General features: G+C 46.0%; 1 protein-coding gene across 4 annotated transcripts in view; it reads right to left on the bottom strand.

The window, feature by feature from the left end:
- LOC124156357 (homeotic protein spalt-major) overlaps positions 1–18995 on the bottom strand; it is a 289209-nt gene that overhangs the window by 13980 nt on the left and 256234 nt on the right. For 3 of the 4 annotated variants that reach the window (XR_006864305.1, XM_046530872.1, XM_046530874.1), the window contains exon 2: positions 913–5586. Coding sequence is in view for 3 of the 4 variants with exons in the window: in XM_046530872.1 (XP_046386828.1) it covers positions 913–5586 (4674 nt within the window). In the remaining variant the exon portion in view is untranslated. Of the gene's footprint in view, positions 1–912; positions 5587–6061; positions 6216–18995 lie in introns of those variants that run through there. The other variant, XM_046530873.1, reaches the window with a different exon arrangement.

Genomic DNA, 18995 nt, shown 5'->3' on the forward strand with positions numbered 1-18995 from the left:
AATATTCATTAATTCACTCTTAAAATATCATAATTTGTATTTATTCAATATTCGCTCATTATTTACTTTCAGGCGAGAATTGCGGCCATGGAATCTGGAAATTCTCATTTCTACAATTTTTCAATCACTGGTATTTCTATGTATAGCAGATTTTCAAGATTTTTATGATCACATATCTACCAAATACTAATTACCGTATTTTTTAAATTCTCGCTTACGAATGCGTTACAATGCTACTGTACTGTTACCGACGATGGTGTTGAATTTGTAACAAATTGAATAATAGAATATATGTCAATACCCGACAGTTTTTAAGTAAAGTTTTTTACATAATTGGAAAAATTATGTGGGTTAGTTCGCGTTTCAGTGAGCCTTTTATTTTACGATTACCAGTTTTGATTCAGTGATTGGATTTTTAAAAGATAAAATCAACGTGGAAGAAGGAAGTTCTACATTTGACGAAAGAAATTTTGGCAGTTTTACATGCAAGTATAACTGGTTACATTTCTCCTTTGGCGGGGGGGTAATAGTGTGAGGTAGAGAAAACATGGGGAGGTCAAATCGCGCTTGCAAATGTATTTGGAGTACACGGTGCCTAATGGGGGAGGCGAACCGTGGCGAGGAAATGGTTACCGCGGTCGCTAGTTGGGTGAGAAATTAACTCATATGGTCGTGGGTATTACTAATTGCCTTCATTAATTTAAGTATTTAAAGTCTCCTGTGATGCAACCCTTTTTGAGGATTATGAAAGTATGTGTGAAAGTGGTTACCTGAATCTATTTTTCAAGAAGAAAATACGCGGCAAACTTCCCGACCAGCATTTTAAATATCATTTAGGGATGAATTTGAGTATATCAAGACGATCAATCAATAGAGAATCAATTGCTAGTGGCAAAGAAATGGGTGTCTTACCTCCATGTCCCACGGACAAGGCCATCGGGCTGAAAGCGGTCGACGTGAGCACCGACGATGTTAAGGAAGAGAGAGCAGACGTCATGAGTGGAGATCCGGAGGACGGCGGCATCAGGCCGAAAGCCGAGAAAACCGGAGGATGGTGGGGTCCGCCGCCAATGCCGCCCATGGGGCCCATGTTCCCTCCGGCAGCGCCACCGCCTCCGTGCCCACTCCCGCCTCCGCCACCACTTCCCCTCGGCGTGAGGTCCAGCGCACCCAAGGAATTAGATTCCGACACTGCTGGACTCACTCGGGAGGGTCCATGCGAGGGACTCCCGGCCCGTCCCGGGCTTCCTATGGAACCGGGCGACCGATCCCCCCTCGCGCCCCCCGCTGACGTATCGTGGTGGTTGGCGGCAGCCGCGGCTGCAGCGGCGGCGGCCATCGTGGTGATGGTTCGCACTTGGTTTTCAAGAGCGGCCAGGGAAGTGGAGAAAGACGTGACGTTGGAAACCGGCGGAAGGGACGCTGGGAGAAGGGCATGCTGGGAATGCAGCGCCAACGGAGTGCCTTGTCTCAGGAAGGAAGGCTGCTGCAACTGCAGAGGGGTCGTGGCCGCGGCCGCGGATTGAGGACGGGCCTCCTCGGCTTCTTCGTGCCAAGCGTGCTTTCTGTCCTCTTCCTTGACTTCCCTGTCGGTAGCTCCCTCTTCGCTTGCCCTGCTCTCATCCTCTTCTCCGGCATCCTCTTCCGCCGCCATCTGCGAGCCGTCCCCCAAGTCATCCTCGTCTTCCACATTCTCCTGCCTCCTCTGGCTCTCCTCCTTATCCTCTGCGTCTTCGGATCCTTGCTCCGGCTTTGGGGATGTTCTGGAGGGTGGCGTCGGCGGAGGGTGTAGGGATAGAGGTGGCGGAGGCGGGGGGTGCAGGGGGGACAGGGCGGCGAAAGGGTGGTGCTGCAGGTGCGGAGGTGGAGGCGTTTGTCGGAGGAATGAAGAGGCGAAGGCGGCGGCCGCCGCGGGGTGTGAACCGAGACTGGGCGGGGGTGGAGGAATGGGAGACGGGGAGAAATCCTTCACCTCTGCCGCCCTAATCTGGTCCGGAGTGAGATCTGTCGGCTCTCCCGTGTGCAAGCGAATGTGTTGCTGGAGCACCAACGAGTTTGTGAACCTGCGGTGGCACACGGGGCACTGGTGAAGCAGACGGGTCGGAGGTTTGGCGCGGTGGACGCCCATGTGTGTCTTGAGGTTGCCTTTCGTCGTGAAGGCTCGCCCGCATATCTTGCAACGGAAGGGTCGCTCACCGGTGTGGGTTCGATAGTGCATCTGTAACGCGCTTTTGCACGAAAGCACCCTGTGGCAGATGACGCACTGATTTGGATCTGTTAGCTTATGTTCTATGTTGTCAACCAGCTGCTGAAGCTTGGAAGTTTCGGACGTCTTGGTTACCTCTATGAGGCTCTCCCACGAATTGTCGTTACTTCCTGGGCGAGGTAGCAAGGAAGTGTATATCGCGGGATCCTTAGCTGGATCAACATCTCCCATGAGATGGGGCATTCCTACTCCTGAGTGGTGCATTAGGGTTGGAGAAGTGGAGGCAGCACGCCCTCCCAAGCCGCTGGAACTACCTAAGGGGAACGGTAAGGACGCTGGTAAGCGTTGGACGCTCTCACTAAAACTTGCCCTTTCGCCAACCGATTTAGATAAGTTTTCTGGTTGATCTTGCATACTGTCTCCATCTCCATCAACGCCGGGAGTGCTACGACTTCCACTGTGTCCGCCTTCTCTGCTTCCTCGCTCGTCTTGACACTCATCGTCGTCTCCATCCATTGGCATAACTCCATCGTCGTCATCTCCCATATCTTCCACACTGTATTTACTGTCTAAACTGAGATCGCCCCCATACACTCCTCCTGGGGAAGGATATCTTTCTGCTTCTGAATCGGGTTCAGTTTTGGGGCTTGAACGCGCTCCTTCCTCGCCAGTGTTCCTGCCAAGTTGCTCCTCTTGTTCTTCTCCTTCGTCTTCCTCTCTGGCTGCCGATTCTCTCGCTACAGATTCTCCTTCGTTCGCGTTATCAGAGTCGTCGCTTGGCTCTTTCTTGCATGCCCCCGGTTGTATGCCAGGGGTGGTCGAGTGAGGAGGTGGTGATGTGGCCTGTTGCTGAGGCTTGCTCAGGTTCTCGGGGGTGTCCTGATGCGTTTGGGGCGGCGGAGGCGGCGCCTGCGGGGGAGGCACTGCTACGTTTGGCGGGGGCGGAGGCATGTGCGGTCCTCCGAACATGGGGAGATGGTGAGGGAGCGACGGATGGGGTGGCATGTGAGGGTGAGAGCTGGATTGTTTGGTAGCCTGCAGGTGCTGTTGCACGAGGTCGTGCCGAAACAGTGCCGAGGAGGTCGTGGGCGGGGGCGGGGGAGGGGGCGGGGGCTGATTTGGTGGGGGTTGGAAGGCTGCAGAAGCGAACGGATTGATGTGGTGCGGGTGCATTGCGTGAGGCGGGGGAGGAGGGGGAGGGGGTGGTCCCAGCTGAGCAAGCAAGGGAGGGTGAAACTTATCCAAGTGCTCCGGCACTGGATTAGGGTTCATCTTGATGTGGGGGAACTTGGCGGTGTGTCTCTGGAAGTGCACCTTGAGGTTTCCCTTGGTGGTGAACCGACTACCGCAGACATTGCACTTAAACGGGCGCTCGCCCGTGTGGGAACGGATGTGGATCTGGAGGGCAGAGTCGCTTCCGAAAACCTTACCGCAGTAACGACAGCGGTGTTTGAAGAAGGGTTCACTTCTCGGTGACAAGCCGCCCGAAGGTTTTCCGCTCCCGCCCTTGCGTCCGGATGCGGAAGCGAGTTCGTCAGCTAGCCCGTGACCGAGAAGGCCCTGGCTGGCGTTGTCCAAGACTTCTTCCGCTCGCCTTTGAAGCATCTCCAGAGTATTTGGCTCAGTTGGAGGAGGTGGTGGGTCGGAATTGGTGATTATGGTCGATGCAAGTATGGAGGCTGCCGTTTGCTGCGCAGTCTGACTTGAACTCGCCCCTCCTTGTGCCATGGAAAGACCTGAGGACGTGATTGGGGGTCTCGGTGGCAGCGGTGCTCCCGTGGCCGGCAACGGAGTGTGCGCCATCGTTGCTAAAGAGGATGACGGCGCGCTGGCCGACGAGGGACCGGATGTGGTCGGGGCGGACGCCGGCAACCGTTGGCTTCCTAGGAGGATAGAGGAATGCGGAAGCTGGTGCGATAGGAGGGGGGAATGCGAGTAATGTTGAATAATGCTTTTGGAGGCAGTGGGTGGTGACGATACGCTCCCGAAATGCCTCTGGAGGAGCTGTTGGGTTTGTGACGGGGGCGGGTGCGGTGGTGGCGGAGGTGTGGTGCGTTTCGAAGCCGAAGACACGGCCGCAGATGGGGAAGATTCGTCTGAAGAGGACGGCGAAGATGCTGCGCGTGCGAGAGATGTGGGGCTTCTTCTGCCGCCTTCGACCTCCTCTGGTCCGGGAGAATCACCTTCCGCACCGCCCATACCGCTACCTCCCTCATCCCTTTCGTCCTCGCGCCCTCCATCTTCGCCCTCCTCTCCATTCTCCTTGTCTTGTGGATTGCACCTCGTGATCTGCAGTTGTTGTTGTAACTGCTGTATCAGTTGCAGTTGCAGCATTTGCTGGTGTTGGAGTGTGTACAGTGTGGACTGCAAGACGGCCAGTTCTTGAATTGCTGCGGCTGCCTTTTCTGGATTGGCTGCGCCTGGAGTTCCGGGAGCCCCACCTCCGGAAGCCGCTAGAGCGGACGCTGCGAACTGGGCGACGGCTACTTTCGTGTTTTGCAGGGCTTCCAGGGTCACGTTCGTGGCCGGTAGTGATAGTCCGGGTATTCCCATCTGAGTGAGCAACCCAGCTATGGCCGGACTAAGATTAGCAGTCGCCGCTGCCGCCGCAGCCGCAGCCGCCGGGGAACCCAAGGGCGCACCTTCGGACTTGACGGAGGAGGAGTCCGGAGACACTGCCCCTTGCTGGAACTGGAAAAGCGGTGCCAGGAGAGCCGCTCTGTCAGCGGTGGCCGGAAACTGCAAGGGGAAAGCCGGGTGCACAAGTCCGGCTTGTACGGGGTCGACAACGTCTTTCAGCGACACCGCTTTCCTCGGCTTTCTGCTGCGTTCCTTTCTCCTGTTGAGTATCTGGGTGTGGACCGTCTGACCGTCTTCACCCTGGACTTCTCCCATGGCTCCCTCCCTCTCGTCTTCCTCGCCATCGTCCTTCTCGAGATCTTCGTTGTTGTTGTCGTCGGCGTCCTCGAGCCTCCGGCGCACCGCCTTGCGCATCCCTTCCTCCTCCGCCTCCATGTCGTCCTCATCGTCCGCCCTGTCGTCCAGCGGCCTGGGGATGCCCTCGTCGGCGTCCATCGCCTCGGAGGCCTCGTCCCGGTCGCCCTCCTCGTCGTACCCCTCGCCCTCTCCGCTCTCTCCCCTTGCACCGTCCGGAGATTCCGCCGTCTCCCTTCCCACCCTCTCTAGACACTCGTCGTCTTCGCCCTCGGCGGACGTGGGCGTCGAGGCGCCCTCCCGGCATTGCAGCCGGTGCTCCAGCAGTTCATCCTGGGTGGAATAGTCCTGGCCGCACCGCCTGCAGGTCAAATCGTCCCCACCGGTCACCGACACGCCGCTACCTCCAGCGACGTCCTCCTCGGAGCACGAACCCGACACTTCCTCTGCGAAAAAAAAGAAAATCCAACTATTAACATTGGTGCACACTTTGAATTCATGAGTGCTCATGCTCCGTGAGCAATCTGCCAAAAATATTTTTTTCTCTGAAATGGATAGCTAATATGTATTTTGACGCACTCGCTGTGGTGTAATCACTATACAATTGCTCTAAACTTTACAATTATTTGACTACACATTGGTTTTCACACCCATCTCATACTTTTAATATTTATTGCTACCATGCCATTGTATGCATTTTTTTATCCGAAAAAATATTAAAGCAATCGCTGGTGAAGGAGCCCAGTATGATATTACTGGGATCTAATTAAACAGGGTAAGGCTGAGAAAAGGCTATAATAAAATATGGAGGCGAAAGGAAAAGGAATCACTTTTGCATTTTGCACACCGTTCACTTTAACTTCACTCGTTTTCCTCCACAACTGTATCCTTTTTCTCGTCATGTAAATGTGTCTAGCTCACCTGGTGCTGAAACGTTGTTATATCCGAGGCATTTCTTCGAGCGCATGGGTTACTCCTGATGACGTGAAGTGTGGAAAAAATGCTTTTCAGGGAATTTGAATTCGCGGAAATACTCCCTATGTAGCCTTTCTTCGCAGCGAGCACTCGTAGGCGCGTCTTCTCTGCTGATAATTCTACCTAACTCTGAGCGCGAGTTTATCGTTCTCAAATGCGGCTTCAATCGTTCAAGGCCATGGAGTTGAATTAAAAGTAAATCATCGTTTGTAAAATTTATTACGTAACGGAAGAGCGATATGACGGGCAGGCAATAGAGAAAAAGATAACTCCATCACTCCACCACCTGTATGAATCTCAAAAATTCTCGAGAAAAGTCAACAGCGCATTTCCTCTTATCGCTTACATGATGTTATCTGGCCAGAAACTTATGCACTGCAACGGATTTGTTGTACCGAGCTATTTCTTTGCTATCACTCAGACTTGCGGTGGGACGTTCATTTATCTTCGTTTTGACTATTCCCGGTAACCTTTAGTGATGGTTATCCCGTACATGGCTCTACCTTGTGAATGAAGCCACCGGAAGTCCTCAGAAAATACGGGGAGAGTTGTGAAGTAATACCTTATCAACACTGACAATTACGGAGAATCGTCATTCATACCAATAGGTATATAGAATGTTTGATATTCGAAAAGACACAATAAAATGCTCTCCTGACTCATAAAAAATAGTTAAAAGTGAGGAGCGTAATATTAATGAATATTATTTGCCGATCAAAATTCAGACTATCATCTTTCGGCGAGGGGTATTTACCGCGAAAGCGCTGTTTGATTTTCCGTGATCCCTAGCATTAAAAAGCAATGGTATATTTATAATCATCGTGAAAAATTTTATTTTAGGTATGTGGGTGTCATTGAGCTATGATGGCCTCGTTCACTATTTTTACTTTTCAAATTGTCGATTTGGATGGAATTCGAAAATTCTCTCTCTGAATAATTAAGGATCCAGATATCTATTGTCGTCACCAACTCATGGATATTGTTCGTCAACTTTCGCGTTTTTTTATTTTAAACTTATAAGAAAATGGCTGAATGAGAAAGACTTATCTTTCCCGTCCATGTAACGAATTCATTTTATGAATTAATATTGCGGCTCTACGTTAACGACCCCGCTGTAATTGACACATTCGTGGCTCTAAAGCTAGGAAAATTGTATTACAATGACTACTATCAGCGTGAATGTTTCAAGACGAATAGGATTAGTTCCCTTAATTTTTTTCAGTATTTTTTTTATTAAATCAACTATTATTCCTGGAATGGATTTGATGGACTATTTTGTAACTACCTCCGAGGGCCGTAGATACTTTTTGGAATATCCCTCAGATAGGATGTTTTATGCATTATACTATGTAATTTGTGGAGACATAGTTGTAGTATTATTATTTGACCACTGTTTAGCGAACTGCTCTAAAATTGTCTCAGGAAAAATGCACTTGACCGGAAATCGATTCAAAAACCTCTGGTGTATCGGGCGAATGTGTAGACCATTGTCAAACTTATTTTCTTTTGTTCAGTCATCCTTGGTGGACCTCAAAAGCATGGAATCCAGCACCATGACACTATATAATTTCCGTAGGAATTACAAATAATGGATAAAAGTTCACTTGCGCAATGAACGGGAAAGCCTTGAATCGCGGATATATTATGTTCCGATGTGTGTATTCTCGTTGCTCTTCGTAGTGGTAGCGGATCTACTATTTTAAGTTAGTGATATTTAAATTGGATATGTCTTCAACCAACCTACATCAGTGAATCACGTAAAAGGGAAACAGTCGCGACATTATTTTAACAAACCGCACGAGCTCTGGCTTTATTCTAGAGCTTTACACGTAAAATCTGTGACGACACTCTCGACCACGTTTAAAAAAAATATGCCCAATTAATTTAATGGACTGCGAGCAAAGAAATTTATAAACCTACGCCTAGAAGTACGTTCACGTAATTCTCGATGTAGGCGAAAATTTCCAAAAGGAATCTGAAAAATATGTTTTTAAATCATGGAAATGAATTAAATGGAGTCATTTTCAGACATTTTTTCAGTAGTGATCATAATTGATTCGACCATTGAACCCGCGGGTGGATTTCTTCTTTCATCTGTTACCATGCCTGCGCTACATCTCTTCACCCCCGCCCCTTCCCTTGTCTAGGCGCTCGCTATTCGTCATTTTCGGAACCTCGCTCAAACATAGCCATCGGCCTCGGCACGCTCCATCTGCCTTGCTAGGAGGTTTATGGGAGGAGGGGTGGGGGTTTGTATCAGACTACGCGCACGAGACCATCCGGCAGCAGTTGCTGGCTGTGCCTCGTCGGGAACGAGGGCAGCAAATATCTTCAGATTCCAGAAAGCCGGAAATGACTACGGTAGGGATGGATGGGAGTGTTCCTGAGGATGGGTGGGAGTGTTGGGGGAATCCTTTGGCACGTGGTTAAGCCCTTTTCCTCGGGGAAGAGGGCGTAACAGGGAATTGTCTTCGGAGGAGGGGGCTTGTTGTTCAGGGCAGGCGAAAGGAGAAGCGCGGGGAAAGAGCGGGATAAATAGACACTGGCACGAATATTACATTAGAGGATCCTCAAGTCCGCCGTTACAATTGTTGTCGCTCTGCGATTATTTATCCTTTCCAACCCACAGCTGCTTCCGGGAGAAATTAAATTTCAAGACTTCTCGCATTAAAAACGTGAAAATTTTCTGATCACAATTATTGTGGCAGCTGTATATTTAGCCATTAAACTTTGCAGCACAAAAGAGCACGTGATTTGAATCTCGCGTGAATAGAGCTGAAAATGTAGATATTTTTGATGTTACTTAAAAGCAACATTGGCTTAAAATCATACTTCAAAATCGCCACTCACGGCGCGGGCGCTACCAGACATCGATTTCCCCTTTTCGCGAGGAAATACACAGAAGCAATACTCAAATGAGCCAATATATCATACAGACCACGCATTTAACGCATGCGAGACGATTCTCCACTAAAAAAAGACCACTTCCACTGCGGCTAATGGCGAAAGTCACAGCGAACGAGATACCGCTCCCCAGGAGCGCAGCTAAGGATTAAGGCTAATGGGTGTTTTATGCGCAACTGAAACCTGGTGGTGTGGAGGTGTTGCATACGCGCCAGGGTAAGCAGGTGTTGCGGGGGCCCTCCTCCAGAAAAATTTTAAGAATAACAGTTCGAAATGGTGAGTTTTACGGCTTTATGAGGGATATTTGATTAATCCCAACACTATTCTATAAGTAGTACTGATCCAATTAAGTAAAATGGATTAAACTTGATTAAATTTCTCTGAGTTCTGGGGGGGGGGGGTTATCCCCCAAACCTTGCTTGCTGCCGCTCTCTATAGTCCGGCCGCCGAGAGTTGTCCGTTGACAGCTAGAAGGGGTAGGGGGCAAGGTTGCCAGGTAAGAAAGGGAAACGCCCACATTACATGTAAACAAAAGGGTTCCGTGAAGAAAGCAGCCAGAAGAGACGACGAGCGTGAAGGATCCAAAGGAAAAATCCTTTGTTTTGGCGATTCGCAGAAGGGACTTGTTTTGGTGGTTCAGGCTTGTTTCAGTGCTTCACATGCATGTGACAACGTTGTATGACTAGGCGAGGGTGTGAGGTGCATTTGGGGGACAGAGATTGGTTGTAAACCATGTTGGCAAGGCCGTAGTAGGGATCAAGGGGGATTGATCCCCCCCCAGAAATGAAAATAATTAAATAGATACTTTATTCTCGCTTGATGCTCACACCACGATATTATGTAGCGGCTCAGGGACATCTAGTAGTCCATTGCGACTTAAGTCAATAATTATCTAAGCGAATTTGTAGGTGCAGTGTGTTTAGTTGTAGTGCAGTGTGTGAAATAATAGTGCTGTGAATTAGGAGAGAGGTGAGTGACTTATGAGCCTCCTGAGGGACCGCAGAATTGACATCGACACCGAGGAGTTAATTCATTTGGTCGCTGCAAAAGAAAGCTAGAAGGCAAAATTCAATTTTATAATAATATTGTTATATTTTCCTTTCAGGGTTTATAATAAATATGTATATTTAACCGTATACGCTTTTTATTTATCTTATAAAAATAATTTTATGTTTGCCTACTATTCCATAAACCCTCCCGAAAATATTTTCTGGCTACGGCCTTGCATGTTGGCGCAGGGTTCTCCAGGGTTGTAGTGGCGCCGCCGAATAAAATGCGCGCGAAAATCTCAACAGATATGTTATTGAGCCTCCCGTAATGGAATCCCCTCGGATACTGCCTTTCTCAGGATGATCGGCGGGGCACGGAACTATAGCATCTCGGTGCACGCGCCTCGACCTGAGATGGTGAGAGAGTTGAGACGTTAGCAGGAAGATGGTTATGTTAAGGATGGAGGGCTTGGAATGGCTGGTGAGGGGAGGGATCCTAAGAAGCGGAGAGAAGGAAAACAAGGCTCGGATGGTTTTCCACTTATGCCTGCGGAACCGCTGCAACTGCGTTCCATCAATAAGCCCCTTTGTCTTTCCTTCTCTCGCTGTTCATCTTTTTCAATGTCTCCGTCGCGTGCCGCGAGCGTTGAAAGGTGCCATTTTTCATGCCCGTTGAAGATACCCACTAGCTTTCCATGCCGTATTTTTACGATAGCTGATAATTCTTATCCGTAATGAGTGGATTCATGAAATACTCCAAGAGTTTGAACGCTTCATTTTAGGTCCAGAAAGAGTCTAAATAAACAATTATTTATTCGACAATAAAAAATTAAAATATTTTGTAAGATGAAAAATATATTTATCCCAAAATAATCGCAAAAATTGAGCTTTCACCCCGTGTAGCCGTTTGGCTACAAATAATTCTGACAAAAAGGTTTATGTATCACCAAAATATTTCACTGGACTACTGAAGACGACTGTAGGAACAACGTACTTAAATATCTTCACAATCACAAATTTCAAACTTTCTGGGTGGAAATGGGTTAAAATTAAATTGACCTTATTGAGCACCATTCATACAAACGTGAGGATGAAATAGGGGAAAGAAGTGAGTTGTGGTTGCGTAGTATTTGTATTTAGTTACCGATCCAAGGAGCCTTTTGAGAGGCATACGGGCCTAGGGAGGTGAGCTAGGCGTCTAGGGGTGTGGGGGAAAGGTGTCAGCTTTTAAAACAGTTTTAAAGGGAAGATCGTGGGAGAAGGGGGTGGCGACTGGCGACCGAGAAAAGGGACCATTTCTCACTACCATCCCTCCCCGTCTGTCCACCCCCCCCCCCCTCAGCGGTTCGATCTTCCCCCACCTCCTTCCCTCTCTCTTAACCGCATCCCCGCGTTATTAGTGCATATATCGTCCGGCACTTCCTGCTTCTCATAAAATACATAAATTTTCGGCCCGCCGCAGTGCTCCCGGAACTTTTAAAAGTCTACTCTTACAGAAATGGGGAATAGGGGTTGAAAATTAAGGGGAGAGGCGCGTGTCCTTCTATAAATAGGAATTTTTCCTCCTCTCCCTCTTTCTCTTCGTGTGCATGCAATAGGGTGGAGTCGAAAGGGACGTGGGGTATTTGGCGCGTGGGTTTCTCATTTTGGAAATTTTTTGAAAGCAATGCGTCAATAGCATTCGAGGGGGAAGCTATACCATCTACGTATAGCTTAGGGTCTCCCTTCCGCGCTCCACTCCAGACCTCATCCCCCCACCCCCACCCCTTCTCTGGAAGTCATCTGTTTCCCTTTTCCACGTTTGAGAGAACGCTGACTGATCCTCGTCGACCTGCTGCAAAAACTCTGCCGCGTATTATTTTTACTCCGGGTTCAGAGTTTTATGTCCAAATGCATCGATAACGGGAAGGTTGAGGGCGACGGGTGTTACTTAATGATATTTCCCCCCCTCCCCTTGAATTTCCGCTTGCTGGGGCAGTGTGGAAAATTACGCTCATCTGTGCAAGTTTTTCTACAAATATTGACTCAAATTTTCTAATACTTCCCGGTTACTTTCTTTAACTGTTTAGAATAATACTGTGATTTATAGTACCCGCGTCGTGTTAAGGCAGATAACAATTTGGCGCTGAATGTACGGAATTCCTATTTAGATTTAAAAATTGATTACTTTAATATTTTAAGTATTCATGGTTGATTGTCTGATGCCGTAAGTTTTATATATAATCTTGGCTGAATGGGACGAGTTATTTAAATTTATTCCTAATTTACTCTATTTATCCCAACTCTATCTTATCTACTGAGCAAGAATGGAAAAATTGTAAGTGGTCACTGATGAATAGTTTCGCGTATTTCCTTGCGACTGAAAACAGCACACATTGCTCTTTTACATCGGGATTTTATTACAGGTTAAAGATTATACGTGCACGAACAACCATGCTCAGGATAGCGAACCCACCCAGGTGGGACTCGAATCCGTGACCTCTTTTTTTGACGAGCGAGGACTTAACACCGCCGCCACCTGGGCCGGCAATACCCGTTGTTTAAAAAAACTGCTCTTGGACTACTTTCGATTTTGTTCGTTTATTGTATTTGTATATTATTTGGTACACATTAGGCGATGTATCAAGTTATATTATCGCTTAACACGTTTAGGAAACATCTAGAATACATTTTATATTTACTCTGTGGAGTTAGTTGCGAATATATCGAAAAATTTATCGGGTGCACTGAGCAAGAAAAGACTTTTACTTGCTATTAAGAGAACCTTCTTGACCCAAAACACCTAATTTTTTACACAATTATTCACCTGAAATTTTAAAAGCATTTAAACATTTTTTCTCATGATTGAAATTTAGATGCCTTTGCGATAATTACTTCTCGGTTAAAGCTTTGCGTGAGTAATCTCTGTATAAGCATTTCGTTGTAAATTAAATATATAATTCCCTTGTAATATTTCGAAGTGCGAAATAACTCACTTCGTGATGTTCCAAAAAATTTTTTATCCCGACTCTGGGTTTCAATTACTAGAAAGTCATTATTATTAGTCAGTCAGTATTATCAAACTATCTAGTAGTTGAAACCCAGGATCTGAATAATAACGTTTTGTGGAACATAACAAAGTGAGCTATTTCGCATTATGCATGAGTGGTTCCACCAAGTGAAGCCTGAATTCTTCATATATATATTTAGAAGTCTTCCGCGTGAACGGTAGTGAAATATACATGAGTTGCCATTTTTTCTCGATCAATCAATCAATTCATGCATGTTATGCCCTTATTCATTTTTACAGCTGTCCGCCTATATAGCTCCGAATTCAGCTGCTCCACTCAGAGCCAAAATTTATTTTCGTCTGGATATTACCTCTACGTAGTGGTCTAACATACGAACAATTGCCTGCGACGTAGTAATTGCGTATTGAGAATAAATCGAGAAGATTCTTTAGAATGACCCATCTATTATACACCCCACTGTTGTAGCCGGCGTCCATTTACAGCCTCTGCCAGTTCCATTCCAACTGCCTAGTCTCCTTCGTGGATAGGGCCGTGTCATTAGGGAAGGGACGCTCGGGAAATTAAGCTATCTCGCTGGCGTGCGCGGTGAGACAAGGGCGAAGAGAATTTCGACTGGCCGCCGACCGCGTGGCTAGGACAAGAGAGCTACGAAATGATGGGTCATCAATCTCGGCTGCGGTCCGACCTCCAGGCGAAGAGGACGTCCACCCAAAAGTCTTCATTACCCGGACATTGTTGAACAATGGCTGGCCTTTCTCGAATAAATCCTTTTATGAGCCAATTGCCTCTCGTTCCTTTCGGAAGAACAAAAGTGATTCACACGGATGATTTCGCCTCGTTTCTCTTTCTCGTCCACTCTCGCCAAAAAGCATTTCAGAATCCCATCGTTAGAAACAATTTCGCCTGGAGGCTGAAATGGGATGAAAAACCTTTTGTTTGGTGGTGCTAAATTCTATCTAGGGGAAAGACGGGGCCCTCATTCCTCTCCTTTTCCATTGTTACTTACCATCGGCTTTATTTTGTGCTGAATTCCTGGTTTCATTCGTATCATTTCTATGATCTCAACCATTTGTCATTCGACGGGCCTCTAAACTAAGAAAGGCACATGGATTTATGTTTAAGTGTTATCATCTCTTCGTATTTCATCACTAATAATATATGGACATTTGATATGCCGTGATTTGATACACGGAAGCTATTTGGTACAATGTTTGGGAAAAACCCATTTTCTTTAGGTAAATACTCGGCGATATCAGTTAAATTTAGCCGTGTAGGTACGTACACCTTATCAATAGATAAGACTCCTTCATTTCCTGTTTTTGCGATATTTTAGTTTCTTTTAGTGTGCGAATGACAGCGTGTTCCTAGTATACAATATGTAGCTAGGTGTGCTTTAAAGTTTAATGCATTGAAATAGGAAAACATAATTGAACACGCTCTATTTTAGCACTCATATTTTTACAGATTAAACGGAATCAACTCAAATTGGTTCAATGTAATGACTAAATGCGAATGGATTAGGATTATAGACCTAATAAATCAGCCAGTGATATGGAAAAAACAATATAAGACGCCTCCAGCGAAAAAGATCGATCAGATATGATTTTACCACTCCGGTAAGAAGGTTGCACTGACGCTATTCTCACAAATGATTTCGGTGCCCTGATTACATTTGCAGTTCAATCAGGAATATTTTCCCTCGTGAAAGACGCCCTACCCTAAATCCCTACCCTGAAACATTCAACGGACTCATTTTCCTCGGAGTTGACATCGTTTGTAAAACGACACCAAGCTAGGTACAATTCGACGGAAACATTGTTGGCGATATGCATTATGGGTATTTAGATAAATTTAATAAGAGAAAACTGCTATCATTTTTTTAAAATTGCAATTGCAGCCTTCCTTGCTTTGCAGTAATCCAACCTATCCTTTTGATACTGTATTCATTTCTTGAGACCTTATATAGCGTCTTCGAATAAAATATCTTATCCATATCCAGGATACGGGTTTCTGCAGTTGTCCAACCATGATCCACGAGTCTAAAAACTACTCAAATATAGGACCAGATGGTCGTAAATAAGCTAAGTTAACTTAAGGAGGAATAATTTTTATGAGTCTCGTATGGTATGCGGCACGATGTAGTGTAAGTTCTTCATATTATTTAAATGAGGCATTGTAATATTTCCACTGGATTTATTTTAACAAGACGCCTTTCGTTGCTACAACAACATGATCAAGCGCACTAGATAATGCTATCGTTACAACGAAACAAGTCGTTTTCGAATAAATCCTATGTAATATTTCAACGTCTCATTTAACTAATATCACACAATGATTGCCATAAATAATTTATTTGATTGAAGACGAGAGACGTGCTCCCTGTATAACTGTTCGTCTTCCCCATCTCATTTTTTCCGTAATCCACTCCTCGTTATGACAAAATTATTAATGCAGCCGATGAAGCCATTCCATTCGACCTCAACACTGCTCCCGGCTCTTTCCCCTGCTCCTCTTGAGAGGGAGGCACCCAACCCCGCCCCCTTCCCTAAGGCAACAGCTGCCGCCCCACACCCAGGGCGCGCGCGCGGGGGCGGCGGACCGATGAATGAATGGGAGTGTGGAGGGCGCACTCTGCTAGTGTGTTGTCGAGAGGGTGTCGCTGCTCTTCCCTCCCACACTCCCTCTTGTTCTTGGAGGGCACACTGGTCGCACACGGCGTTTTTGCGGGGGAGGCTAGCGAGACCAATTACTCCAGCGAAAGGGATGACGAGTGGGCGGAGGAGGAGGGGGTTGTGGTCGGCTAGAGGAGAGCTAGAATTCGTCTTGGGCAGAGCGGAAGGAGGTGGATTGGCCGTGGAAGGCGGAAGGAAAATAAAGAAGAGGCTCGCATTGTGAGGGGTGAGGATTTAGAGTCTAATTTTTCCAACCTATAAGTGAGGCTTTCCCAATATTTTTCAAAATTGGTTCTTTATTGCCGAACTGTATACTTGTACCGTACTAGAGGTTGATTATATTATATAAGTTTTGGATGTACTGGAAATGAAACCTTTAACTCCTCGTTTTGACAGCAACAAACACTTGTATTCTCAAGTCTCAAGGGCGTACCCAGATTCAAAACTAGGGGAGGGGGACAAGCCATGGTTGTTCAAGTTGTAACATTTAAGCATAGAAAAGGTGAATTCAATCAGCATATTAAGAAAACTATAACAGCGCTGTATTAGTTTTTTACATTATTTGCTGGAAAACAAATATTTTAGCTACATGTTTTACACTAATATCATTTTTCGTGGGTTTAAAGAAAATTAGTTGGAAACTTTCGTTTCAATCCAGTCGTGATTTTCCATTAGGAATTTTGCGATATTTTCTTCTAGGGGAGGGGGAGCTGTCCCCTCCTGCTCCACGCCGGGTAAGCCCATGTCAGGTCTTCTGAATCACTTCTGTCATAATGGGGAACGATAGTTTTAATAGTTAAATTGAATTTCTTGCGAATATCGAAAGGTGAGCAGGAAAGTGAACCAACGGGGAAGAATTTCAGGAAATTTTTGGAAATTTCAGGAAATGCATTTTGAAACTTATGAGAATTGGTGCATTCCTGGAGTACGATGTGAATGGATTCTTTACAGGATTCACACTAGGTGAGCTGTTCTGTCAGAGCCCACGTTTCAATGGCTAACTCCACGAGGCGTCCTGAGGACGATAGCACAGTTAGCCATTGAAACTTAGGCTCTGATAGAACAGCTCACCTGGTGGGAATCCCGTAAGGAATTCATCCACATTTAGAAACTATCTTTCCCAGGCTAAATACTCAATTTCACTTTATTTGCCGAAAAGGCCCACTCTGTAAAATTGCCTTAACTGCCATGAATACTTTATGAAAGCCATTTGAAAAGAATCATTACCCTATAAAATATTCATGCCAATTTCTCTCGTTAATTTAAAGATTGATTTTTAATTAAAACGTTAAAATATCGGTTCTACTTAACGACAATTTCTAACCTCTTTCAAAATTGTTAATTATACTTAGGAATGGTTCGTTAGAAGAAAACAGTAGGGATTGGAAACAATTTTTCTATTATGAAATCATCGAGGTTGAAGGTGGGATATTTCTTTTTTCCGTGGTATAAAGTTTTGACTATAACTAATAGATTCGGCCTTAGTCTTCTACATCACCATTGCATTTGTTCTCTAGTATTGGCAATTATGTGTTTAATTTTTTCAGATTATGTATTACCCGCATGTATATATGGAAGTTGGTGATTTATTTTGATATTAAATGTTTTTTGATCTTTTTATTTTTTTCAGGTGCAGTACGGAACCAGAATAGAATAATTAGTACATCATTGGGCATATTTTTAACAGTAACTTCACAAAAATATCGACATTTACGGTATTTGACTGGCCTACGAGGTCTTCTGTGTGTACCCACTTAGAAAGATTAAGAGCAGCATGGTAAGTAGAAGTGAACTTTTTATCGTGTCGTGTCTGTACCTTGTGAATCTTAAATTCCTCATACTGCGATTGCAATCAGTCGTCTCAATTGAAAATATTTTCCATTTGAAATCGCGTCATTACCAGTCGTGCGTGTTCCCATGAAATATTTGGACAATGGGATTTAAAGTCTAATTTTGCCAACATATAAGTGAGACTTTTTCAATATTTTTCAAATTGGTTCTTAATTGCTGAGCTAGATATTGATATCGCACCTGGGGCTGATATTATTTTATAAGTTTAGGGTATACTTAAAATGAAACCTTGTATTGACAGCAGCAAACACTTGTATTATCAGGTCTTCAAAATAACCTCTATCGTAACGGTGAACGACAGTTTTGATAAGTTATCAATTCTGTGTTATATTTATTTTTCGGAGGACCAACCCTCGCGTCTTTATTTAGTCCGAGAATCGAGATGGCTACTTTTTGAAAATCACACCACTCATTCATTGCATGAAGATTAGCATTATTTTATTCGTTAGAATTAAATACCCCTTGTAGTCGAGCGAGACGTAGCAGCGACTGGTTTTTCACTAGGTGTGGCGAAATTTAGTGACTTCATCCATTGAGCAACCAGCAAATATTCCCTGCAAGAGTTTTTCTTGGAAGGGAACAGACGGAAGAAGGAGATGGCTTGTAGCGGGTGTTGGTACTCGAGCCAGCCACGAGACGGTTCGAAAGAACCGAAGGGCAACGTCACACTTTATGACGCGGGCCTTGCCCCCACCCTCGCGCCGGCTTTTTCCCTTTATGGGCCGTGAGTCAAAAAGCCTCGTCCATGCTGCTCGGAGAGTGGACACGGGGAGGAAAATGCGAAAATGTGAAGTGAAAGGTGAGGAGGCAAGGTGGTCGTAAGGGGCCTGGAGAGAATATTCCCTGCGCGTGCTCACACCAGGGGAGCCCCTTTCAATTGTCCAGTTTCAGTGACCCCTGTCGCATAAACTGTCGAACCTTCTCCCGATGAAAACCCACCGCCACCCACACCGATCGACAATTTTGACGACCGACCAAACCTTACCCTCGAAAATGGACAAGCACTCGTGAAATCTTTTCAAAACCACTGCCCCAAAAGTATAATGGGACTGACCTCCCTCGTACCCATCTTTCTCCGCTCGGACACCGCGGCATTACCCAATGGCACCACGTTGTGATGACTCCTCTGCTCGCCTCTGTCGTAATTTATTGCCATATTTGTGTTGGAGAGACGGGTAAGGCCAAGGGTGTGTGTCAAAGGGGATGGAGGAGGTTATTGAGAGCTCGTGGGGGTTGTAAAGTTTGATTCTTTCCCTAGTTTCCACCAGTCCTCGTTAAAATTTTCTCTCAGTTTCCTCCGGATGTGTCAATATACCATCGTTTTGAACTCTACTCCGCACTGCCGTGACATAATCAACATTCTTTTCGATAAATTCAGTCAATAACCCTGCGTATGTTGCGGTATGGGATTCTCCAAATCGTGGCGCGATGAGTCTGAAAGGCGGAATGACGG

This window comes from Ischnura elegans, chromosome 3 (genome assembly GCF_921293095.1).
Source record: "Ischnura elegans chromosome 3, ioIscEleg1.1, whole genome shotgun sequence".
In the NCBI taxonomy this organism is placed as follows: Eukaryota; Metazoa; Arthropoda; class Insecta; order Odonata; family Coenagrionidae; genus Ischnura; species Ischnura elegans.